The 27507-nt window shown below is 40.4% G+C and overlaps 1 protein-coding gene across 1 annotated transcript in view; it reads left to right on the top strand.

The window, feature by feature from the left end:
* Positions 1 to 27507, top strand: part of GABRG1 (gamma-aminobutyric acid type A receptor subunit gamma1) — a 106550-nt gene that overhangs the window by 40700 nt on the left and 38343 nt on the right. The window contains exon 3 of the mRNA XM_090035873.1: positions 10966 to 11033. Within this exon, the coding sequence (XP_089891999.1) occupies positions 10966 to 11033 (68 nt within the window). The remainder of the gene's footprint in view (positions 1 to 10965; positions 11034 to 27507) is intronic.

Below are 27507 nucleotides of genomic sequence, written 5' to 3'. Positions count from 1 at the left end.
TCCCTTCCCCACCCTCATTCTGAAAACTTTGCAGCCTCACATGGAGGAGGCCCTGGCTAGGGGAAATCAGCTGCAGCGTGGCAGCCATCAGCTAGATTCCCCTACACCCTGAAACCAGCAATGAACTTCTGTTTGGTCCAGGGGATCACTGTAACTCAGAAAGCTTAATGCAAAGCATTCTCAGGTACAGCGGGGAGCTGCACTTCTGTCTGTACCCCATGTTATTAATGTTTATAAGAAACTGCAGGTGTTAAATAATGTATTATATTGTTTGTTGCTTTGTTTCTTAAAGATATAGCTGGCCATGCTGTTAAGTTCAAAATAATATTTTTCACATTCAAAAATATGATTTCTAAAATAAGGTGTTTTTAAAATAATGCATATAGAAAAAGAAAACCCTAAACATTTTTCTTGGTGCCAAGTCTGATTTTAAGGGATTGGTCAAGAAAGTGAAGCTGCTTCCTTTTGGCACAAAGGTTTCTGGTTGGAGAGCAGCAGCTCAATGAAATGGGTATCTCATCTGCTGTTATGGTTCTGTTGCCTTTCAGCTCTTGCTGGCCTTCTCATTCTTGTCCCAGCCTTCTTCCAAGCTGTTACAACTTGAGGGATGCAGGGGGCATTAAACAAGTAAGAGACATATTACCAAAAAAGCTAATGAATTGGCAAGATTTGGGGTACTCTTAAAGCTGTCACCAGAGGAACAAAAAGACAGGTCTGATGCCTCTCCAGAATCTGGGGCTTACAGCTTTGGGCTTCACAGCCCTCAACATTTGCCCCTAAGGAAGCATTAACTCCCCAAATCAAAACCAGGGCCTCACATCCTGTTGTCCTGCTTATTGAAATACAGTAGATATTTAAGACACTGAAACACAATCAATCTACAGTGCATTCATTTTAGTCTGTTTCAATCACGAGGATAAAATCTGGCGATGGCTTCAATATCTCTTAAGTTAACCTCAAGACTTGCACAACAGAAGTATTGAACAAGGATTATACTTAACTTTCAAGATAATAATAGCAAACATTCTTCTGTGGGACATTGAATTACAGTAGCTTGTATATAGTTGCAACGTTTTTATTTCTGAGCCTGAAGCTTATGGGTTCAAATGCCAGAGCAAAATTTTGTCTCTTCCTGTTGTTGGCATATCATTTCAGCATGTTGGAACAGGGGGATATATTTCCATCATTAGAAGAGCAAATCTTTGAGTGAGATGATAAAATTGGGTCCCTTCTCAGCCTATTTCTGGTCACTATTTAGCTGAAAGTTAAGTCTGTGAGAGATGAATATGAGTAGTTGAAAACTTCATTTATAGTCGGTCATTTTCTGTGAATCCTATTTTAATATCTGTGAGCTTTACCAATTGACTAATAGCCACTCTGTTTGATTATCTTCATTACACTTATTAGCTTTTATCTCTGTAATATATTTTGAGAGGATTGGAGCATAAAGATGCTATTATTAAAACATGTTCTACTCTAACCAAATAACCACTGGCCTCTGCTGGTTGCAGTTTTGTATAAATCCACATAAGAGCAGGGATATCCTTGTGAACAAATTAATTAAAGCAATGTAAATACAACTGTGATGGTTCCTTTTATTCTTTCTAATTCATTTAACCTCCTGGCATTGCAGTAGTTCACATTGTTTTAACCTTGATCCCAGAGAGTGGTGGTGGACAGGTCTTATTTGACCTGGAGGGATGTGGGCAGTGGGATTCCACGGGGCTCGGTTCTTGGGCCCGCACTGTTCAACATCTTCATCAGTGACTTGGACAAGGGGGTAAAAAGCACCCTGTTCAAATTTGCTGACAACACCAAGATGTGGGCATGCTAGACAGGAGGAATAGGCTGCAATCAGACCTAGACAAGTTACAGGGGTGGGTGGATGAGAACAGGATGGGTTTCAACACTGACAAGTGCAAGGTGATGCACCTGGGGAGGAAGAACCAGCAGCATACCTACAGGCTGGGGAACTCCCTTCTCATCAGTGCAGAGGCAAAAAAGGATCTTGGAGTCATTATTGGTGCCAAAATGAACATGGGTCAGCAGTGTGGGGACACAGTCAGGAAGGCCAAGTGTACCTTGTCATATATCCACAGATGCATCTCAAGCAGGTCCAAGGAGGTGATCCTCCCCCTCTATGTGACACTGGTTAGGCCACAGTTGGAGTACTGCATCCAGTTCTTGGCTCCGCACTTCAGAAGGGATGTGGACAACATGGAGAGGGTCCAGAGGAGGGCCACTCACATGATCAGGGGGCAGCAGGGCAGGCCCTACAAGGAGAGGCTAAGGGACCTGAACCTGCTCAGCCTCCACAAGAGAAGGCTGAGGGGGGATCTAGTGGCCATTTCCAAACTAGTCTGGGGGTATCAGCAGGCATTTGGGGGAGTCCCTGTTTCCCCTGAGCGCTACCAGGAGTGACTGGAAATAACGGTTACAAGCCGGCAGAGAGTAGATTCAGACTAGACATCAGGAGGCGCTACTTCACTGTAAGGGTGGCTAGGATCTGGAACCAACTTCCAAGAGAAGTGGTGCAGGCTCCTACCCTGGGGGTCTTTAAGACAAGGCTAGATGAACACCTTGCTGGGGTCATTTGACCCCAGTACTCTTTCCTGCCATGGCAGGCGGTCAGACTTGATGATCTGCTCAGGTCCCTTCCGACCCTACCAACTGTGAAACTATGTTTGTAAAGTTAGTTCTCAGAGTGACAAAAACATGGATTGAGCTGATTTTCTGATTTTTTTTCAAATAAAAAAGGGAATACATTAAACATGTTGAGGCTTTATCCTTCAGAAATAGTGCCCCACTTTTTCACCATCACTGAAGCTATAACAAGAGCTACATGGAAAAAAAAAAGTTATGCTTTTTTGCTGAGTCTAAAACAGACAATGGTTACAACCACTAACTGGATGTGGATGAGCAACTTAGGGTTACCAGGATCCTTAAACTCTAGTGTAGAAGGAGCCATACTCCTTCAATTGGATGCCTATTAAATACCCACTAAGCCTAGTAGATGTTCTCCCTAAGGGTGGGGAGAGATGTTGCCTTTGTACCTCCATCATTTTTTTTATGGTGGCATAAAAGTGACAGCAAATAGGCTTCTATACCTTTGGCATGCCACAATGTGGCTACAACAAAAGGTAGTAATAAATTGTGCCAGTTTATTTCAGTGGACATCTACTTGCTTTCAAACAGGGAACTGGGCAGCCCAGAGCCTCCCTCCCCCTCCTGTTGCTCTGGGAATGCTCTCCTGGGACTAGAGGGGCCTCGTTCCATGAGCGCCTGGAATTCCTGTGCAGGATCCACTCCCTTGGGAGTGCCTGCCTGGCTTTCTCCACTTTCAGAGACTCACCCCAGAGATTGCCAGGCGCATGTCTCTGCAAGTGTCCTGACATTTCCCACTTCCAGAAACATTCCTTGGAGATCCTGGGGCATGACTCTGACAGTGGGGAAATCTGGGACACTCCCACTCTGATGTGCTCCTGAGGCTGGGACTGCCAATTAGCTGATTGATGGTCTAAATCCAGGGACTCCACTGCAGCATGACTGACACTCTGGTGTGGTCTTGGGGATCAGACCACCAATCAAATGATTGGTAACCCCAACCCTGGAACTGCGGAGTGCACTGGAGTGTCCTGGCTTTCCCCACTTCCAGAGACATGTCCCTGGAATACATCTCTGGAAGCAGGGAAATTTGGAAGTCACCACTTGTAGAGACATACCCCAAACAATCTCTGGGAACTCTGGAAATTGGCAGGGGCACATCTCTGGAAGTGGGAAACATGTTTCCTATTGTCCTGCGGCATTAACAGGTGGGACAACAGGCATCATGTTTCACCCAGCTGAAGCAGATCAGCTGTGCTAGCACATAGGCTGGTACAGCTGATCTGCTTCAGTTGGTGACATTTATTCCTAGGCTAACCTACCGACATTATTTCTTTCTTGTCCAAGATGAATGCCATCTATTTCACTGTCATGTAATCCCCAATTTCAGACCAAAATGACCTCGTGGGGGGAAAAAGGGAAGGTTTATAGGAGTGTATTTCCTAGGTTCTAATTTACTTGACAAACGTGATCAAAGAAGCAAAAGAACACAAGGCAAACTGTGGCCTACAGAGTTAATAAAAAAAAAAAGGAATTAAAATAGACAATGAACAAGAGGAATCACAACAATAATACTGACTCAGTATGAGAGGGGATGGTGTGGAATTGTCCACAAAGAGGCAAGGAATTCATAACATATTTCTGTTGAGTATATAAGAAAAAAGCAAATGGTGAAGCATCTGCATTTGACAATGATGATATAATGCTCTCCATTCCAACAATAGCTAAGGATGATATTAAATAGTAACTTCTACATTTGGACATTTTAAAATGAGAAGGTGCCATTAACATGCATCCAAGAGTTTTAAAAGAACTAGTTTAGGAGTTCCTTGGACTGTTAATGCTATGTTTTCAACAATAAGGAAATTCTTAAGGGCTGAAAGACAGTTAACGTTGTGCCAATTTTTAAGAGTGCTTGTACACATAGTGGTTGTCATGATGTATACATGACAAAAATGGCCTTTGTGCGGCTTAATGGCATTACATATGCACTGGTTTTGGGGGGTTTACATAAGTTTGCATTGCTGCGATCTAAACTACATCCAGATGTTAGGGTTGTGTGAAGCTTCAGTTGCTGATTTGATTTGGAGGAGATTCAGCCCAATTCGGTGGCCAAACCTCTGAATCTGAATTGAATCAGGAGACCAATAAAAAGGTCCAAATTGATCCAAAGCCTCCGAATCGATTTGGAGATTTGGCAATTTGGGCAGTCCCTGCTCGCTGCGGCAGGGAGCTGGACCCAGACTCTGTGCTGGTAAATAGGGCCTGAGACAGGCTAGAGGAGAGGGGAGGAGACAATAGGGGGACCCCCGCCAGGCCCCAACCCCTGCCTGCCTTCCCAGTCTCATCAATGGCTACCCTGTCCAGTCCCAGCATCCCAGCACTTGACAAAAAAAAAAGCCTCACGGTCACTAGCTGCTGCAGTGGCCATTGGGTCCTCTGGGGGCTCATGGCAGAGTCTGCCCCCCTGCAGTGCAGGGCAGTGGGGTACAGCAGGGATTGCAGCCCTCCACCTTGCAGGAGCCAGCATGTGTGGGGCTTTTTTTTTAAAGTGTCAGGATGCTGCGGCCAGGCAGGGCAGCCATTGATGGGTCTCCGAGCAGGGGATGGGGCCTGTTTGATTTGGAGATTCGTCCGATTTGGCAGCAGCTGAATCAAATCACTGCCCCTTGAATCAGCTGAATTGCACAGGCCTACCAGATGTAGTTCGGTTTGCAAAGTTGCAAATTGCAACAATGCAGCTGTCAGCTCACCCCCTGGTAATGGGAGAGGTGGGCAGGCCCCGCAAATAAAAAGGATTGGGCTCCTCACTGCTGAAGGCAGAGGCAGCAAGAGCCCCGTCCTTTTTTATTTTTTCAGTAGAGCCTGGGTTTGGGGAACAGTTGAATTGGGCTGCACAATGCCTCTGAGCTGGGGCAGCACCCAGCCCACTAACAGCCTGCCCAGGTGGCCCCCCCCAAAATAAAAATTATAATAATAAAAAAAAGGGATCGGGCCCCTCACTGTAATGTGATAGAAAAATTAAAACTGGGTTCCAACTGAAAACCCACCATTTCAGTTTAGGGGGCATAAAATAAAACCCTGAGGACTAAAGCCCTGTCGCATATACAAAAGCCCTAATAGCAAACTGGATGACCTATAGCTGTGTCAGCCTGATATTGATACCAAGGAAGATGATGAAATAGCTCATATAGAAACTGAATAATAAAGAACTAAAGGAAAGTAATAATAATTCATGCCAATAAATCTGAGTTTATGGCAAAATGATCTTTTCAGACTGTCATAATAATTTTTGAGACCATAATTTTGGCTGCTACAATATTAATCTAATATACTTTGAGTCCCATGTGGCATTTGACTTGGTGCCACATGACATCTTAATAAACTTGAACAATACAAACACTACATGCAATCTATTAAATTGATTAAAATCAGGTTAAATAATAAATCTCAAAATGCACTTATAAATGAAGAATCATCAGCAAGTGTCTGTTTCTAGTGGGAAGCAGCAAGAGCCAATCGCTGGATTTCAACATTTTTTTCAATTACGTTGAAGAAAGCATAAAATAGGTACTGAAACATGTTTGCAAGTGATATGTAATCAAATAAGAAGAAGAATGGGTCACTGATGCAGAGTAATTTAAATTATATGCTAAAGGCAGATAAATAATATTCATTTCAATATGGCCAAAAATAATTCATCAAGGGTGTAGGCCACACTTACAGGTTGTTGGACTCATTTCTGAAAAACACTGACACTGAAAAACTGACCATCATAGAAGGATAAACAAAGGTTTGTCTGTGGCTGAGATTCTTCATTAAAATGGAAAAAATTTGCTAAAATAAAGGAACTAGTAAGTCAACTAACCTGAGGAACACAAGCACTGAATGTGATCCACCTGTATGCCCAGGTCTTTCTCTTCCTCAGTCAGTTCAAACCTATGATCTCTCAGTTTATAGCAGATATTTTTTGTTATTTCATAAGTTGAAAACTTTACATTCTGTTTTATTGAATGAGTACATTTTAACTTTATTCCTCAAGGTTCAGGCAAGTAGACTTAATGAGCTAGTAAGTCCCTTCCAGGTCCATGTTCAATGTTTCTAAGTTACATTTATTCTACCAGTAAAGGAAGACTAGGAGAATGTGTCCAGTTCTGGTATCAGCACTTCAACAATGCTTGAAAAATTGGAAGGCATTGAGAGACACTAGAATAGTTAGAGGATTTTAAAATATGCCTTTTAATGGAAGAGTTGGGCCTCAATTTGTTCAGCATATCTTGGAAAAGGTTAAAGAATGGTGTGACCACACTATTATCAGTACCTCCATGAGGAACAGAAATTAGATACTAAAAGGCCCTGTAGCCTGTCAGAAAAAGGTATAACATGAAACAACTACTGGAAGTTGAAGTTAAACAAATCTAGTATAGACATAAGATCCATATTTTTAACTTAGACAGAAATTAATTGTTGGAACATATATCAGTGTAACTTTAAAACAGAAATGGTTTTGTTTTCTAAAAGATGTGCTCTATTTTAAACATGGCTATTAAACCTGAACCACTGTTATTAAACCTTAAGTTGTGGCATGCCTTCCAAAAAGCCTGGCCACTGCTGCCTTGAGGAAACTAGTTAAGATATATCTGCCCATTTAATGTTAAAATTTAACAAGTATTGGAAAATAATAGGAAATTCCAGAGTGAAAGGTGAAAGGGATGACTTGGAGAAGTATAAACTGGGAGCCTCATTTGGACACCAGCTAAAATAATGGAGTGGTTCGTTTGAGATACTGTCAAAGATTCTATCAAACTGGCTAAGCAGCAGCTCTGCAGAAAAGGACCTGGAGGTTACAGTGTAAAATAAGCTGGATATGAGTCAACAGTGTACCTTTGTTGCCATGAAAGCTAACAGCATTCTGGACTGCATTAGTAGGAGCATTGCCAGTAGATCAAGGGAAGTAATTATTCTCTGCTATTCTGCACTGGTGAGGCTACATCCAGAGTACCATGTCCAGTGTGTCTGGTAAAGCACTGGAATGGGTTACCTAGAGAGGTGGTGGAATTTCCATCCTTGGAGGTTTTTAAGCCCTGGCTGGAATGATCTAGTTTGGGATGGTCTTGCCTTGAGCAGAGGGTTGGACTAGGTGACCTCCTGAGGTTCATTCCAACCTTAATTTTCTATGATTCTATAAAGAATGAGAGGTAAGAATAGGATCATCAATGTGATTTGATGGAAGATCTTGTCTAGCAAGCCTCTTTTTCATTATAGGTTCAGTTGGTAAAGACCACTATGTTGATATAGTATGGTAGGATTTTTCTAAGTAATTTGACTTAATGCCACATGAGATTTTGATTTAAAAGCTTCCAGTATGTGGAATCAACAAAACAAATATTATATGGATTAGAAAGTGGCCCACTGGCAGCTTGCAAAATACAGTGGTTTATGGTCAGGTGTTAGTGAATGGATCCATTTCTGCTGGGCTTGGACAGGCATTGATTCTTGAGTCAACACTATTTCATGCTTTTAGAAACATTCTTGATGATACTGAGTCTTTACTGCTTGGCAGATGACACAAAGATTCATTGAGTAGCGAATACCATATTTTCTTGCATGCAATACACAACTTTTTCCAAAGACTAGGTGCTGGAAATTGGAGTAAACATTGTATGTGAGGAAATACAATAACAATAGTTTCTGCTTCTTAAGCTTCATCTTGGCAAAACCCAAAGTAGCTACTATTCGTGATTCACAGAGAGCAAAACAATGTACAGACTTGGTTCCCTTATTGCTGCCATTCAGTTATTTACTATAGGGAAGGTTCTTTTTTTCCATTCTGCCTTTAACAAGGTGTGTATCTTATTCTGAGATGTGTTTGTATGCAAGAATAATTTGGTAACGAGGAGGATAAGTTGCTGATGGTTGAACCGTCTCAGTCCAACAGGATACACTGTAATTCAGCTAAATGCCAGATAATGCATTTAGGAACAGAGGGTATGGGTCACTCTTATATTACAGTACAGAGTGGCAGATTTTGTCTTGGAAAGTCATGGATAAAAGGTGGGATTTAGGATTTCAACATTGGCTTTCAGTGCTGAGGCCAAAAGGGGTAATGCAATTCTTGGTTATAAGAAAAGAAGCGTACTGTATGAGTTGTAAAATTATCTTACCTCTAAACAGGTACCTCTGTACATGGTACTGGTGTTCACACGTCAAGAAAGATGTGGAAATACTATAAGTTCAAGTTCAAAACAGGGCTAGTAGAAGTTGGAAAACAAGCCTTAGGTTGAGAAACTTAAGTAGTTTAACCTTTTTAATATACTAGAGAAGGCTAAGAAGTAGCATAAAATCTGTGCATTGTTACTTATGGGCTGCATCTAGACAAGCAGCAGACTGTGCAGTTATTTAGTACTTGCATAAGCAGGTACAAAGTGACTGTGCAGTAGCCGGAGTTATTGCACAGTACTGCTGCGTCACATTTTTTTTTCCGATGCTACTACATAGTAGCTTGTTACTACTGCATAGTATTGTCATTGTATGGTTTATGCCCAGCAATGCTACTACACAGTAGCAATGAGCTACTGCAAGGACCTTTGCTCCTGGTCATCTATCCCTCCACCACTTGCCCCCCACTTGCAGTGACTATACCTCCTGGTTCCTGCCCCCCTGCCACTTGCCAAAGATAGAACTGCCACCATAGCCATCATGGCTGGGTGGGAACCAGAGGCAGCATGTGCTCCATGCCTTGGGCTGGATTGGGGCCCCAGCCTGAGCTGGTGCTGTGACTGCAAGGTAAGCTGCCACAGCAGTGGTTGAGGGAGGGAACAGTGTGGGGGTGGCAGGGATCAGAGGCTACAGGGGGCAGGTGGTGGGAGGCAGTAGCTGAGGCTGTGCCTCCAACCCTGGGTTTGGAATCTATTTATGCACCCTTTTTGCCCCACCCCCTGCTGTCAGGTTCAGGGTTGGAGTCAGAGCCACAGCTGCTGAACCCCTCCCCTCCACACATACCCTCCTCCTCTTGTACTCAAAACTGAAATAAGGGAGGAGCATTTTTCCCCCATGTTGAATGGGAAAAAATCATCATCTTGGATTTGGATAAATATGGTAAATAATCCATTGGTCCTCCTTTAGTCTTAATTTCTGTGAAAATGTTGAAAATCTGTTTGGATCATTCAGGAAGTGGAATCATTTTAATTGGAACTGTTTTTGGAATCTCTTTCCCTTTCCATACACAGAGGCAGAGAGATTCTTAATTTTTAAAATCTTCCAACCTACTCCCACATCGTGGGAAAGACAACGAAAAGGTCATTCTTAATTCTCCCTGCTCCAATGGGTGATGAGATAATGGTAGTAAAAGTTCTTAGCAACCTGATTTGTGTCCAAAAGCTTGCAAAGAACAATTTTTCCAGCTATTTAGTCAGTCTAATAAAATATATCACATTTATCCAAAGAACCTTGTTAGCAACTTGATGGTTTTCAAATACAAATCTGTCTAATGTTGAGTTCTGGCCTATGCAAGTCTCAAATTTTCACCCTCTAAACTAGCAAAAAGAAAGTTATTACATTTTCACTGACACCTGTACAACAGTAACTTTCATAAGAGCTGTATGTTTTAAGTGACTTCTCCAACTGTATGGTGAACAGTTCTACGTAGCTTATGTTAGAAGATATCTTCAGTGCTATTAATTTTTGTCAAACACTTGAGTGTGGTTCCACTGAATTTTAAAAATTAGCTTTAGAAATGTCTGACTCGTTAAATTACTTTCACTTTATGAGTTTTTAATTTTGTGTCTGAGGTGGCGTATTGATCAAGCTGATGTAGAGGCATTAATAATACTTCAGTGTGCTTTTGTTAGAATATAATTACATGGGTAGAAGAAGCCTGTGGCTAAAAGTCTTATTTTATTTTCCCTACATCTCTTCAATAAGAGTTGACAGAAGAAGTTGAAAATTTACTCTGTGTGGAAGATAAATACACTCACTCTTCAACTCCATAATTTGTTATGTGCATATTTTTGTAAACATTTTTTCTTTCCATTTATGAATCAAGTAGGAGTTTGGATGATGGAGCGTTCAACTTTCTTCCACCTCCTTTATCATATATTCTCAAAGTGAACCAAATAGAAATAAGGTTTCCATTATGAAATATAAAATACATGTTGATTAACATTTATTTAATGTAAAGAAAATGAGAGCCATATTGCATGATACTCTGTACCAAGTGAAAAGCCTGTGTTATAAAATGACTACCCCTTTTGTATCGGATATAGAGAGTTTATTATTGTTTTAATATTATAAATAACAGTAAAAGTATGCAGCATTTAAGTTGATTACATTTGTATTTGTTATGATTACTGTTTTATTTAGTGAGAACCACAGTAATTGAAGCGGGTGTCTATGTTAACAGCATTGGCCCAGTTGACCCAATCAATATGGTAAGTTATGGCTATTGCCTGAAAATAGTGTCTGAAAAGTTTATTGCATAAATATCATGTGTTAATACTCTTATTCAAATGATTTTTAAGTTGTCTTGAACTTTCACCTGCTTACTAGGTAAATCTACACTGTTGAAAACTTAAGCTGTTTTAATTTAATGGCAGAAACTGGAGACTATGATCTATTTTTAAGTGTTTTGAAAACAGTAAAAATTACTACAAATATGTGATGAGATATGAAGATTGTTAGCTGCATTGAATTGATATAGTTCATTAAAGTCAATGAAGCCTTGTGAATTACACAAGCTTAGGATGTAGTGCAGTGGTTCCGTTAGAATGTGGTCCAAGATCTGTTTGCTTTTCAGCCCTATGGGCTAAGATCATGTGCTAATCAGTGCACCTCTGAAATAAAAATAGGAAGGATTGTGGTGGCATTTGGGGATGAAACTATTGCTAATGGAGTCACTTTCATTGGGACAGAAATGAAAAAAATTATGAAATGAGATCTTTTTTACTCTTGTTTCCAATTCTCAAGCTGCCTCAGTCAGCTTCTTCAAGTCAGATATATCGGTGGATCTTCACCTGCTCCATGGAAAAGTATATTGATATATACCAGCTGATGACTTAGTCGGTTATGTTTGAAAAAAGGTTATTCAGGGCAGAATGAATAACAGCCCTTGTTGAAACTGAAGTTGGTCTTGTGGCGTTTACTTAAAATATTGGCATTATGTGCATAGAGTTTCTCTGAAAGAATATTGCTGACAGTTTTAATGAGGATTCAGTGCATGCCATCCCTTGCAGGGTGTCATCTCTACTGGCTGTTGTCTCAACCAGCACTCATCATCTAGTAGTTGTCACACAGTGTGGGTATCAGGTATGAGGTCAGTTCCTTTCAGCCTTGTGCACGGTTGTACAAATCCATGGCAATCTTCCTTTTCATACAGCGAGTAAGTATATTTTTAAATAATGTAAAAGACTGGCACATTATAATTCAACATCTGAACTTTTATAAAGTGAAATTTACTTAAATGATTTTAAAGGGAATAAATGTATTTGCACATAATGTTTTATTGTAGCCTAGCACACACAAACTCTCAATAAAGCAAAATGAAGCAGGAAAAGTGTAGAGTGCTTACTTACCTTGACAATGAGCACATTAGAAAACTTAGTGTTTTATGACCTAGCATATCTCAGTAGGTTAATGACTCTAGAAAAAAGAGTTTGTATCTCTGGTTGAGCTGTGTAGGAACGTGTGAATATAAAGCAGCTTGGATTGCAAAGCACAGGAAAAAATGGAGAGGGGAAAAGTGGTCAGCTCTCCATTTTAGCTGCAGAAAGTTTCTGCTGTCCCATCTGTCTTCATATCACAACCTCCTTTCACTGCCTTTTTACTTTCCCACCTTCTCTGGCAGCCTCTGAAGCACTGTGCAGTAGAAAAAGCTGTATATGGGAAGGCAGTTATCTAGAGGGAGGTGCAGACTGACTCCTCTGCCAATTATCAACGTAAGTGAACAGTGATATCAAGAACTGCTAGGGTGTGGAGGAAAAGTGCACAGTCACCAGCAACTAGATGTCAGGTGGGGGGCAGTAGGACAAGAAGAAGGTGTGAGTTCAGGACATTTTGGAAAGTTTGAACTCTTATGGATACAGAGTAGAAAAGTGAGAAGACTGGGTTTGGGTGGCTGGGATTGTCCCACCCGATTATTGTTGTAATTTTCTATAATGAAATTGTGAGCAAATGTTGATTAGAGAGACTTTGGAAATAGCAAGTAATGCATTCAACCAATATTGATCTTGTTAGATATTTTCAGCAGTTAAAAATGTTGCTGAAAGAGCCCAAGACTGCTAGCAAATATTTTAGCAGTTGGTCTCTTTTCTGAATGTGCAATCTTTCTTTTTTTCTTTTCTCTGCATTTTTTGTTTAATATTTCAACATTCTTACTTGCAAAGATTTCTGACTGTAGCATATAGTATAAATGAAGGCCACTATGATGGATTGTTTCTATTAAAATGGGTATTTTTTTATCCCAGGTATAGTCCTATTTCTATCAGTAAATCTACTTAGTGGCACAGGGTACTACGTAATGCAATAGGGGTATGAAAATATGGCCTTGAAGGGACTGTCAGTATGTTTTTGCCTTTTATATTTCAAGGCCAGGTTCTGTTCTATTTACTCATTCTATTAAACAATTACTCACATAAGCAACATTCATCAATATAAAGGTCAGTAGTGTTCCACTCTGACCCATGTCAAATATTACTTCAGCTACAACTATGAAATTAAAATAACCATCCCATTTAATTTCTGAAAGGTACTAATAGGGTGCCCTGCTATCTGTAAAATAAATAGATCCTTTACTAGATAAAGGAAAATCTGATAAGATTAGTGACAGGCAAATCCTGATTCAAACAAACAGCACCAACAAAGCCACCTTTTCAGATACACCCTTTGTTCTTCAAATCTTTTCAAATTAGCAGAGAACTACATGGCAAATTAAAATATGGTCCAATTCCAACTTCTTACTCTGTCCTTTATAGAAAGCAACCACTTTCACTAGGCTTGGACAAAAGTAACCTGGATAAAAAGGGGGACTCATAACATGGGTAACTAATAGTTTTATAAAGTATATTAGTTAATTTATTAATGTATTTCTATGAATATGCAAATAAGTGTCTCCAGGGTTTTTAAAATATTTTTAAAAGTGACAAACTCAAATTGTTAAGAGGGAAACTGTGGGCTGGAAGCATAATGCCCTTTCCCATGCAGGTTGGTAATTTTCTTGGAACTGGTTGGTTCCAAAGGAGTTCTAGAGTCTGAACCAATATTTTTATGCAATTCCATCAGAAGGAGGACTTTGTTATGCCTTATTACTGGTGGTGACCAGTTATGTGTCACGGGAGCATAGGTGTGCTAGTTATAATCAGACAGTTTCTCATTAAGGATAGTATCTCACTTTGACACACATAGTTAACGGATATTTCAGGTGTAGATCAGCCAGGAAATGTAACACTTAAATCCCCTCTAATGTGTGTAGTTCTTGCACCAGGGAAACACAAATGATTTCACTATGTGAGTTTAGCTAGAAGTTTAAAAAAGACAAGTGTATTAAGGTGTCCAATTCCCAATTCCGTTTTAGATCCCAGGGTCTCATATTCTATTAGATCTCATAAGTAGGTATGGGATTGTTTTGAGTATCTGGTGTTACAGAAGTAGGAAAGGCAAGTTATCTAGTATTCAAGTGTTTGTGCCAAATAAATACTGAACTGTCTTTCTTCAAAAAAAATATGCTAATTACAAGGGAAAAGTTTTCATTTAAATATTCTGATTTCCTTCTATATCACTTAATCATAAGTGGAGCATGAGGCACTAAAGATATTTATCTTACTTAGAAGAGTGCATTAAGGTCTGTAAGCATGAGTAAATAACTGAAGTTTAGAAATCTAGTGTTGGTCCTTGTGGTTCATTTCATTGATCATCCATATTCCTCTACCTGTAGGGGTTTCTTGCACTCGTGACAAACTGCAAAGAGAAACATGACTGATTCTAATGAGAAAGTGTACACTGAAAAATACTGAGAGCTGTATTATCATCTTACTTGGAGTCTGGTGGTACTACTTCCACAATATGTAACCCAGATCCACATAACGTGCTGGTTTGTGTCTGTCTAGGTGTCCTGGTTTCTTAAGCCTGTAGCCACTTTTTTTTGTTTGTTAATAGATGTGTTTTTATATAAGGCAGTAGAGGCTCATGCTTTCAAATCTACTGGTTTGATACATTTTACTGACCACTCAGGGCTGTCAGATTGCAAATACATTTACACAACTTCATATAAATTTGTAATCCTATCATCGTGCTTCTTTTAGAATAAATCATATAAAACATAACTTAGTGCCCTGAAAACTGTGTGTGTGTGCGTGTGTGCGTTGGTAACTTTTGTCATCTTCTGCTACCCTCCTTCTCTCATGTTCTCTCTTTCTCTCTGTATTATGTTTCTCTCTTTCTTTCCTTATTGAAGCATCTTCCACACCTTTACTCCATGCCTCAGGGCATAGTTTGCTGAAGACACTATTTCTTCCCTCGAGGGAACTTTCCAGTTTTAGTTGCCAATATACTTTGGGAATTTAGTGCCTGGGTTACAACTGACCACAATAACCACTGTGTTGACTGCTATCACCTGCAGGTTGTGTCTTAATCATGTAAAATATATTAATTCAATTCAGTTAATTGATTCTGATTTGAAGGGACATGCTGACTTAGAAATAACAGAATTTTCCTGTCAGGAATTTTACTTATTATTACATGTGACACTGAATGTTGCTAAAGAAATGTTGTTGAAGAAGAAAATGGAGCAAAACTTTTGTCTGTCTTTTCTAGTTTGTTAGTTTGTACATATGATAGCAATGTTTGTATTGTCAGTTTAATTGTTTTCAATGCAGAAACAAAATTACTGCTCTACAAAAATGGTTATACAATCAATCTGGAAGACATAGCACTTGAATATTTTTATAATTAAAGTTTTTGAAAAGTTTATTAGGTTTTTCTGGATGTCTTTGTTACTGTTCAGTCTGCTTATGTGCCATGATGTAGTAAGCAGCTTCTTTCTGTAATAGAACATATTTCTAAAGTAACATTATACAAACCCCTCTCTGTTTTGAATTGCATAACACAAGGATACATATTTTAAAGGATATGTGATTTTTTTTCTTAATTTCTTTTCTCTTTTTGGCTGCTGTACACTTATCCTGGCATGAAGAAAGTCTGTGAAAGTATGCAAGACTAATGGATTTGGGCTCCAGGGGTGGCTTTGATATCTCCTAGTCACCATGTTGCTCCTGCCCTACTATCGCTCTGTAGGTACCCTCCCTTCTTTCTTTTGCCTGATATGGCTTTCTGGTATCCTTTTATTGGGAGAAAGGGAGACTTCTCCAGGGTCCCAGAGTGAGTCCTTGTCTACTCTCAATCTTTGGATTCCTCCTGAAGCCCACTGATTCCCAGCTTGCCCTTAGATACTAGGTAAGGCCTTCCCCACCTGTCCATGGTCTACTCTAGCACACTAATCCCCTTATGGTATAAATTTGTGGCCTCCAACCTCCCCTGTAGCCATGCCTATGCCTCGCAGGTGTTATCATTTAATCACTTTAACAGGCACTTTGTCCCCAAGACAATATCGGGCCTCAGCTGCCATAGCAGCATCTTGGTTGTTTCAGAAGAGCCCTGCCCTATCATCTTATTGCTGCTAGCCCTGCAAGATGTGTTCTTAGTCTATGGCTCCCTGGCTGCCTATTCCTCTGCAGCCAGCCCCTAATGGGTAGCTTCCCCCCAATCCTTCCCCACAACCTGGGGATCTCCCTGCTGCTGCTTGTCCCTTAAAGTAACAGGAGTCTCTGTCTACAAAGACATTCATAAGAATTTGTTGGTGCTGGATTCCAGTATTTAATTTAGGAAAGGTCTGCATAAAGTTTAAATTGTGTGGACATATTAATTGTTCCCCTTTGCACAGAAGGTGGTTTCAGACATCATTGGTCTGTGTGGCACCCACAGACTCTGAGTGCTTGCGTAAGAGTTTTCCACATAATGTGCAAGTATGGTTTTTGTGATGCAACAGTCTCAACAGATTACAGATAAGTACATTGTTTCATGATTTCTGTTATGTGTACTACAAAGGTGCAGGCTTCTGTTGGTATGGAATTTGGGCTCTGATATGCACTATGAGTCTAATTCTTGTACCCAAAGAAGGTCACTTATCAGGTCATTTGCATGAACCTACATAGAGCTGTGAAGGACATCTTTGCTCTCATACAAGAAGGAGGCTGGGATGCAAAGCCACTCTGGGGCTGATAGTAAAAATTCTGTGTATTACAATCTTGAATGCATCTCTGTGAAGGTGTTTTACCTAGTTGATCTGTATATATCTATGCATGTTACTAGCTATCTCTGCCCTAGGATGAGTTTTTGTGTCAATTGGCATCATTATTCTTTACAGAGTATAGTGTATGCACCAATGAGTGACAGTCCTGCCCACAGGTAGGACACACCTATGTACTAGCAATGCTCTGAATCTCAGTATATTTTTTCCTTCTCTGATGCCGATCATCACAAAACTTGATCTAATCTGTCTCTCAGTTCCTTGCTCCATCTGCAAGCTGACTTTGCCAACCAGAGCAGCATTCTGCACTTCTTTCCCAGTCACCCACAGAGCTTCCAAAGGCTGTTAAGTCATCTTTGCCTGCATCCTGAAATCTGCATAGCAGTCTTCGTCTCTTTATAGGCTCTTCTCTAGCTTCAGAGTACAGCACATTCTTCAGGAACCTGTGATCCAGCATTCACTTGACATTACCAAGCCACCCGGGTTTTTCATACTAATCAATGTTCCCATGAATGATATACCAGCATGATTTAACACTTCTATATTTGCCACCCTGTCTTGCCATCTTTGAAAAATTTTATGCAGGCATCTGATATGAAAGTGGTGTAGTCTTTTGGTATGTTTGGTGCAAGTCATCTCTATTTCTGAGCCTTATAGAAGAATGGAAAAAAACACATGCCTCATAAATATGGAATTTTACTTTAGTTAACTTGTTATTGTTCCAGACTCTGTCTTGTAGACGACCAAAGTTCCTGGCTGCTTTGTGATTCTACTAGTGAGTTAAGCATCAAGACCTACACTGCTGGTAGAGCCAAGGTAGAAGAATCAGTCAACAACATCCAGATGAGTACTATCTATCTAGGATGATATCTGGAACTGGTTCTGAAGAGCATTGGTGCATGATAACACTCTTCTTCAAGCTTATTGCTAGCCCAATGCATTTTTGTGTCATGGTGCAGAAAATGCAACCTTTTCCTGCCAGACTTTCCTTGGCCTCAGCTTCATGCAACAGAACCCTGGAAATTTGGTTAAGCTATGGAATTGGTGTGTTTTGGTGTTTGGAGGGAGATGTGACAGCTTTTTAATTAACATATATGTAAAATATGTTCTGGCCCCGCTATCTTTGTTCATCCAAAACTTCCATGGAAGTAATTACCCACTCCCTCTGAAGTAACAGAAGTTGGGGGAAAAGGAATTCAGGGGTAGTTACATGATTTAGAACAATTATATTAGTGTATTATTTCATAGCACAGCTAACTGTATATTTTACCTTGCCACATTACACAGTGGAAGGGCATACAAGTAATGTCAGGGAGCAGGGAAAATAAGATATGGTTTTAATAAGATTGGTCAATTATTTCACTAGGGCCCTGTTATGAACCAGACCATGAGTGGTCAGGGGAGGCCACCTAATACGTGGGCAAAGTCCAAGGGTCAGATTCCCAGAGAGCCAGTGTTTCAAAGCTAGAGTCAGGGGGAGCCAGTACCTGGTGATGAGGTCAGGATAAACTAGGAATCCAACCTCGAATCAAGAGTCAGGGCCAAGTCAGGCTACACCAGAATCAGAACTGTAGTTTGGGTATGCCAGAGTTTAGAGCTGGAGTCAGAATATACCAGGAGTCCAACCCAAAATCAGGAGCCAGAGCCAAGTCAGAGTAAACCACAGCCAGAGGCAGGTATACCAAAGTTAAGAGCTGGAGTTAGAGTATACCAAAAGTCAGAACTGAAATGAGAAACCAGAGCCAAGTCAGGGTGAGCCAAGGGTGAAGATTAGAGATCTCAGAAGTAATGCTAGGAAGCACGGGAGGGTCAGAAACAAGAACCTAAATCTTTGCCCAGATGGTACTTTCAACTGGGTCTAGCTTTCAAGGGCTAGAAGAGTGAGGTCTTTTACTTGTGGCTGCAGGGGACTGGATACCCTGTTGCCCCACTAGGATTAGGTGGACCGAGGGCACTGATCTGGACTCACTGCAGGTGGCACCTGTTTCTCTGCAGCCTCAGGTATCAACTGACCTAATCATCTTCCGCAAGAGGAGACTGAGGGGGGATCTGGTGGCTGCCTACAACCTTATCAGGGGCCAGCAGCAGGGACTCAGGGAAAGTCTGTTCACCAGGGCCCCCCTTGGAGTCATGAGGAACAATGGCCACAAGCTGAGGGAGGATAGGTTTAGGTTAGATATTAGGAAGAACTACTTCCCTGTAAGGGTGGCCAGAGCCTGGATTAGGCTTCCCGGAGTGGTAGTGCTCTCACCTTCCCTGGAAATCTTCAAGAGGAGACTGGATAGGCACCTGGCTGGGGTCTTATGACCTCTGCCATCCCTAGTGTTCCTTCCTGCCCATGGCGGGGGTTCGGACTAGATGATCTGTCTAGGTCCCTTCCAACTCATTGATTCTCTGATTCTGTGATCTGATTGTGAGTGGCTGGGCCAAGAACTCTGATCTGGTCTTATTACAGGCATGTATATATCATGACTGAACAAAACACATTTTTAATAGTCCAATTTATTAAAATGGATGCAGGGATCTTACCAAAAATTTATTGGTTGATTCTCACACTTTTGTGTCAGTTATGTAACCTGTAGTTTTGGATCTACTTTTATTTTAATGGTGGTTTATTTTACTTGCATGTAAATTAAGATGGCACTATTTTATTCCTCTTTTTATGTTTGTATAATGCAGTTATGTATATGCAGGAGCCGACTAGACTGGAATGAATTCCTGGAACTTACAGTTTATTTTTTTCATTATTTCTCAACATTTCTGAACCTTTTTTAGCTTTTGAAACCTTTGACGTGTGACTTCTGTAGGCTATCCATTGAAGACTAATGTGCAGCAAGCTAAAGGCTACACTTTGAAGGATAGCACCATTATTTTTAATAAGGTAGCAAAAAGTTTTGGTAATTCAAAGACTCAAAGGGTATCTAAAATGTTATTTCACTAGAAACATTGCGTGGCCTGGCCAGTACTGGTTTAGTTTTTTCTCATCTTATTTTATCACTTACAATTTTGAACTGCAGATGGTCACTTTTAAATATCTTTAACTCTTAAATTCCATTTTATTCCTAAAGTGTAATCATTGACAATAATTTATTTATAAACCATTGGTAAGGTTTGAACACATCAATATGAAGGAGTATTGTAAAAATGTCCAGATATAGATGATCAGATTTTGCCTTGCCTCCATATAATATTCTTTTAGTCTAGTGCTGAGGGAATGTGACTGTGGTAGAGAAAAGAAACCCCCCACTAGAAGATACTTACCAGAGGACACAGAGCAGTCTGGATGGTAGCTGGAGACAGAACTGACAACACTGAATACTGAGGGGGAAACCCAGGCCTCAGCATGTACATGCTTTATGAGCACATGCTGACACTGATTGACAGGGCAGAACTTGAGTGGGGAGATGAGAACAACCTGGAAGGAGGCCACAGGGGGACCAGAAGTGAGTTCCTGGTGAGGAAAGGAAAATCTTGCAGGCCTCAGCCTAAAAAGAAGCTGGAAGTGGCATGCCAAGTTGTCCTCCCAGAAGGACACTGAAATAGCCAGCCATGCCAAGAAGCATAAATGATCAGCCAAAGAACAGCATGATAAATTACAGTGACAACATATTTTTTAGCTTTTAGTGAAAATAAATGTTTGTTAAGATTATTTTAATTTACAGTCCCATAAATGTATGTTAAAACACCAGATATAGAAATAATCATGGTCAAAAGATACAATCGCTTCAAGTATTCAGTAATCCTGTACTGACATGGTAACACTCCATGCATTAATTGCATTTATAACTGAGATGTTGGATGGTTTACTGAATTAACTGCAATGGGTACAAAATAACCTATGCAATGGGTGCAAGTTAACCAGTTAGAATGAAAAGTGATACTTGGAAAGAAGGAGCAGTCTGCATCAGTTGTAGGGAGTAAAGGCTTAACTCTGCAATCACTCAAGTCCCTGGCACATATTCTTTAATAGTCCAATGACATATGATCCCTGATCCCAACAGTTGGGTCTCCTGCTATGCCACACGTGCATGTCAGGAGTTGGGTTTTGGAACTGGGGATCAGATTCCAATACAGCCATTACTACTTGCCACATTCAGAGCCAACAATCAACTGATTGTTAGCCCTGCCAGACTGTCCCAGGTCCCATTTGAGAACTAGAGCTGTCCAGGAACTGAGGCCAACAGTCAGTTAATTGTTGGCCCCAATCCCAGACAGTCCCATGTCCAGTTCATCTGGGGCTGTCAAAGTATACAGTCATCAGTCTTGGACAGTATTTTAGCCTTGGACAGTCCCAGGTTAGAGACCTGAGGTTGTCCAGGCTGGGGATAACAATTACCTGACTGTTGAAACCCCACACCAAGCAGCTAGGCACTGGGGGAGGAGAGGATTCCAGCAGGAGGTAGTCTTTTGCTTCTTCTACAGGGATATTAAGGACCATATCCAGCAGTTCCGGGTAGATTGACTGGCATGAGGGAACAGATACTGCCAGATCTGGCAGCCTGGTCAGATCTGCCTGGCATGGGGTTTAAAGTCCCTGACAAGCAGGAGTCTTTTCTCCCCTGCACTGGGTAGTCTAGCCAGAGGTGCCCAGTGAGGGGTTTGAGGAAGAGTTGAAATATAAAATGGGAAAAGTCAACACATTAAACAAAACCTGCATGCCATAGTGCCCCAAGTCTGCTCTTAAAAAAGTGAATGTTGTCTTATACAAGAGACACAAATAGAAATCAGAAGACAGTCCAAGCACAGCAACTCACCACTGGATATTAGGACCAAATGGAACCCTCAGGATTTGGCTCATGATCGTTTTTTGAGTTGAACTTTGTAGGCACTTGCAGTAGACCAGTCCTTGCAGCTTTACTTGGAAGTTGGAGTGCAATGTTCTCTCAGGGGATCATGCCATAGTAAAAAGGGTCTTTTAACCTGGCATAGTGAGATGTCAGAGAAATGGAGAATAAGCATGTGCCCATATTTGTGATTTTATCAGGAATAAGAATTAAAGTGTATAAACACTTAGTACACTGAACCTAAAACAGCTGTGTGGCTTCACTGAGCATATTTTATGCACATCTGTAATTGCTTTCAGAAAAGAGTTTCTCAAGATGCTCTTTTCTTATATCAGATCAAAAGTGCACACATTTGCTCAGTTCTGGAACACTCTCTTGGCTTTGAGTCCAAGCATTCTTTTCTTTTCTTTTTTAAAATTGAGCCCAATACTACATTTTTCCAGTTTGCTTTTTTTTGGTTAGGAAAGATTAACTTTATGTATTTTGATGCCTGTCAGCATTATATATGATTAATAGTTCTTTGACTTAGTTACATGTACATTTGGATTCACTGAAACAATATGTATGCCTTGCAGTGGTAGTAGTTTATTTACAGCTTTCACTAAACCAATAAAATTGACAATAGAATTAGATATAGTATAACAATAAATATAAATAATAGTATAAATAAATATATCTATTCTACCAATTTAAATAAAATTGAAACAAACATAATGTATGACACTAAATAGATAAAAATAGAACAATATGCTATAGTAAAATAATAAGAACAGGGAAATTTAAGTTGAGTTTGGTCCTTATTCTTTGTGCAAATCAAGAAAAATTGCTCAGGGAGTATAGGATACTCAATAAAGGCACATCTACACATGTATTAAAGCCCTTTAGTTCACATGTATTAAATGTAGTACCTCCAGGTGTTGATACACGTGCTCCAGTGGGTGAGGGGGCACTTCAATTAGAACAGCTCCATTCAGGTGTATTAATGTGCTTCAAAATGGCAGTGGGGGCACTTTATCTAAAGCTCATGAAATGATGGTGCCATTTTGAAGTGTAGGGATGCTGATGCACAAGACTTGGGAGGCTGCTGAAGAACAGTAATTGTTATGTACTAGCAGACTTGCTTAAGTGAGTCTGCTCTGATGCACTGGAAATCCAGCCCACTGGAACAGCTTCCCTTCTTGTGTATATCCATTGTGAGGTACTAGGAAAATGTACATTAGCCTGTTTTAATACGCATCAAAGAGCACATTTTAAAGTGATACTTAATGTGTGTTAGCTTATTTTAATGCACATTAACTAAATAGCATGCTTTGAAATGACACTTTAATGCACTTTAAAATAGGCTAATGGGGCTCATGTACACACCACAGTTTTTGCCCTTTCATGTGCTGCAACTATGCGTCTGTTTGCATAAGCAGGATTTTGTGATGCTTTAAAAGTCTTTTTTGTGCATTAAACTAAAACTCCTGGGATGTAGTTTAGTTTGGCTTGCTGGGAATTAAAGTGGTGCGTCCATGGATTTGTTGCATACAAAGGCACTCAAAGATGTGAAATGAGTCTCATTGTCCACCAGATGGTGCTATGATTTTTTTGTAGTTCGCCCACCTTGAGTTGCTATCACTTTTGAATTGCTTCCACATTGTTTTTCCTTGTTTGCCAGCTCTCTGCTTTCACAGCTGCATGGCAGGGCGTAAGCACAGGGTGTGTTGCGGGGGCCTGGTTTGGGAGGCAGCACTGGACCATCCCTCTTTCCTGTGGTGCCAGCCAGAGACCTGGCTTAATTCCTTTGAAAACCTAGTGCATGTAAATACAGATGCAATGCTCCAAAATAAACAAGTTTAAATTTTATAAACCTATTTTAATTAAATGACAATTAAAATGTGTGGTGTGTACGGGTGCCCATGCACATCAAAGTGCATGTGTAGTCTTTAAAAATGTCAACACGCAAAGTAGGGGTCCCTGACTAGCCACAGAGCTAGTTTCTCACCTGCCTCTGGGCATGCCATCCACCTGACTCTCCTGCCATGCCTTGTTGTAATTAATTATGTTGTTAATTAAGGCAGGAGGTTGCCCATTTTGCACTCCGATATTGGGGGGGGGGGTGCTATCTGTGGCTCTGTTCCACCCCTACACTGTGACCTAAACCTTGCAGATGGCATCTCAGGCAGTTAGCTCAACTCTCTGCTTCACCCATTAGCTGTGGCCCCAATTATGGGAGCTTCAGCTTCTGTATAAGCCCTGCCCCTGTCTTAGGCCAGTTGGGACCCCAAGCTTCTTTGCTTATCATGGGCATCCCTTGTGGTGGGCCCCTGGCTCTCTTGACCCTTCCAGTCCTGACTCCAGCATTGACCAGTTGAGTCCCTCAGTTGGGTTTACACCTCCTGCCTGCACTTAGGGATCAGGGTTCCCCATTCCCAGCTCAGATGCTTCTGGAAGCATGCCTGGCCTTGTGGGGTCACTTCCCCAGCAGACTTAGGTGCTTCCCAAAGCTTTCCTGGCCTACCCTGGTCTGATGATACATGACCCATCCAAAGGGGGTTAAGGCACCCCTACCCACCTTTCACCGGGGTGGTAACTGGCCTGGCATTTCCTGGGGGCTCCTGCACCACTGAGAGCCTCACCAGGCCACCCACTCCCAGCAGGGTGCAGTTTTAGGTCATGCCCAGGACCAGGAGCCTCCAAACCATCCCTTACAGCTCTTGCCCTTACCCACAGGATGTTGCATTCAGCCAGGCAATATTACTGCCTGCCCTGCCAGCACTGAACTGTCCTGTTTATATAGGCAGCCAGGGATCTAAAATGGCTGCCACAGTCAATCACCTGCTGGCTGCTTGGCTTGGCCCTTAAAGTGGCAGGTACCAACAATGCCCTGCCACAAGGAGATATCCATTTTTCTTTTATTTAATCAAACAATGAGCAAGACCATAAATAGTGATTTAAATAGTCTATCTTTCCGCTTCTCCCTGTAAGAACATACCCTGTCTATATATGGGGGTCTGATGTTGCTTGCCCATAATGACTGCATATCTTATTTGAATGAATCACAGTCTAGTAATGGCCTCTTGTTTTTAGTTGTCTAATTCAGTTAGGTAGTTTTCTTGATGAAAAGAATGCATTATTAATCTTAAGAAAGGAAAGTTCAAGCAGCTACCTGCATGTATGTCTGCATGCTGTCATCTTTAAACTTACATTTATGTGTTGTTTAAATAGAGGGAAAATATTGGATCAGTGACTGCCAGCACATTTCCTAGGGCATTTCTCTGAAGAAGAATTGAATGTTATTTAACTATTAGAATAAAGGTTATTTGAAAGAGGAAAGGCTTCTAAAATGCACTGTATTTTAAATGTAACTGATACAGGTACAGGTTTTCATTGTTATCCAATAATCAGAGTTCTTACCCAAGCTAAAGTGCTCACATTAAACATTCCCATTTCAAATCATGAGTCCCCCTATACTATAATTTGATAGAGTTAAAAGATTAGAAATAAAGAAATAATAGTTTTTTTTCTATTTTTGAATGACCCACAAGGTCAGCACCCCGTAGTTCCACTCTATGCGCCTTTAGTCCTGCCAGGACAGGTATTGCCTTTCTACCAGTCTTATTGTAAAAGGATAAAACATTATGTACAGAAGTTGAGTAGATATTACTATTTTGCCAGTAAGTCTGGCAGTTGATTTTTCTTTTGTTTTGAAATCTATTTCATTGTTATGTCCAGGGATCCTGGTTTTCTCTGATAAATAAAAAATCCCCAAATTTCCGGTTAAAAAAAGTAACCTGATAGATCTATATCTATCTATCTATCTATAGATTTATATATCTGTGTATTAGTAGTGTTTCATTTTAATCATGGGAAAATGTGGGTTTTGGGTTACTTTTTTTAACTCAAAAATTGGCAGTCGCTTTTTATCAGGGAAAACTAGGATCCCAGGTTTTGTCCCATCTGCTATTAGCGTATTTAAATTTAATATGCTTGACTTTATAACTACTCATAAATAGGCATAATATGGAACAAATATGAATCTAGGCACACTTTTATGTATAAGGTATTAGATAATACTTGAAACGTATTAGTCCAATTCTCACATTGTAGCTGCTTTGCACCTAATTGCTACCGTAAAGTGATTATAAGCTTGTATCCATTTATTTCTTCAGTGAGGTGGAGCCAGTATAGACATTCCCGACCCATTACTCTTATTTTACCTATGTGACTGGCTCAATGGGCATGACCAGGAATGGTGAAGGAGTGGGCTAAAACATCCTTTAGACAATTCACCCTTTACTGTTTTGTGTGTTTTGTGTGATCACGTTGTTCATGTAAATCATAGGATCATAGAACAGCAGGACTGAAGAAGATATCATTATTTCCAGGGTTTCCAAAACTCTGGCTGTTTCAGTAGTGCTGATGTACTTATTATTTATACCTTTTTATCCTTTCTCTGTGGGGATCTACCAGTTTCTGCCCATGGTCTCCTTTTTGCCTTCTGTAGTTCATCTCTGAACATCTCATCCATCTTATTTTTTGAAGACTGAATTAGAGCACAGATAATTTGGAATTGGTAAAGCGTCTTTGCATGCTTCTCCTAAGCAGCTCTATATAAATTTCAGCAATAGCTGACAATCGGGGCAATCATCTCTTAACATGCTTAAGGGTCTACTCATGGTTTTACAGTAGTTGTGCTAAACAAAATATTGTATACTGTCTGGTATGAAATGGTTGCAATTCATATGTGCCATCTATCAACACTCTGACATTGGGTTGATGATTGGGTTGGTTGATTCTATATCCTGCTTATTGCCAGACAACTTCAAGGTAAAAAGACTTTTCCAACTTTTCTCTGAGCCTAATCTGTACAAAATGAACTGTTCCAAATAGGAGACTTTACTGCACCTGCTGCTCCTGTGAAATTATGAATTTTCATTTCTACTTAGGAGAACTCTTACAGTCTTTGCAATCTTCTATATGAAGGGTGCCTGTGTCCAAAAACTTGCAAATAAAGATTTGTTTTTTGCAAATACCTTAGTTGTCTAATAAAAGATATCACCTCTGCCCTGAGTTTTGATTCCTTTTGCCTATAGACCAATATGGCTACAACCTGGATATCTGATGTTGGGTTGTAGATTTCCAATACTTTGGCTATCTCAATAGTGCTGATATGCACATTATTTATATCTTTTTAACCTTTTTCTGCAGGGGCCTTGCAGGTACAGATTTTTAGTACTCTGTACCAAGACAACTTCATGTTCTGGCACCATACTAAATCTCGTATAGTTTACCAACTCATGGTTGATTTTATTTAGAATAGCTTAAAGCATAGATTGCATAGGTTTTTATGTCTAAAACCACTTTTGGATAATTGGTGCAAAAAAATGGGTCTAAACCCTCAGTTAATGTAAACTGACATACATGTTTCTGCCATGCATTGATGTCAGTATGGTTATCAGCTGAAGACCTGGCTCATAGTGTCCACTGCTGAAGCAACAACATTCATGGGCCAGAGTATTGCCAAAGTATCAGAGGTTGAAGATATCAAGGCATTCCTGTTCTCTAGACAAATTTTCCTGAAGAAGTTTCAGAGCATGTGGGATATGGAGTTGTATGATATAGGGGACCCAGCTGAAAACTTTTTTGTAGGTTTTTTTGTGTGATCATGATATACATGTAAATCATAGGATCATAGAACAGCAGGACAGAGAAGACATCGGTATTTCTATCATTTTCAATATTTTGTCGGTTTCAAAAGTGCTGATATACGTATTATTTATACCTTTTTATCCTCTTTCTTTAGAAAACTTACTGATCTCTGCCCATGGTCTCCTTTTT

Source organism: Crocodylus siamensis, chromosome 2 (genome assembly GCF_052110815.1).
Source record: "Crocodylus siamensis isolate JL-2025a chromosome 2, ASM5211081v1, whole genome shotgun sequence".
Lineage (NCBI taxonomy): Eukaryota > Metazoa > Chordata > Crocodylia > Crocodylidae > Crocodylus > Crocodylus siamensis.
The sequence above is the reverse complement of the archived record's forward strand: the minus strand, read 5'-3'. Positions and strand labels throughout refer to the sequence as shown.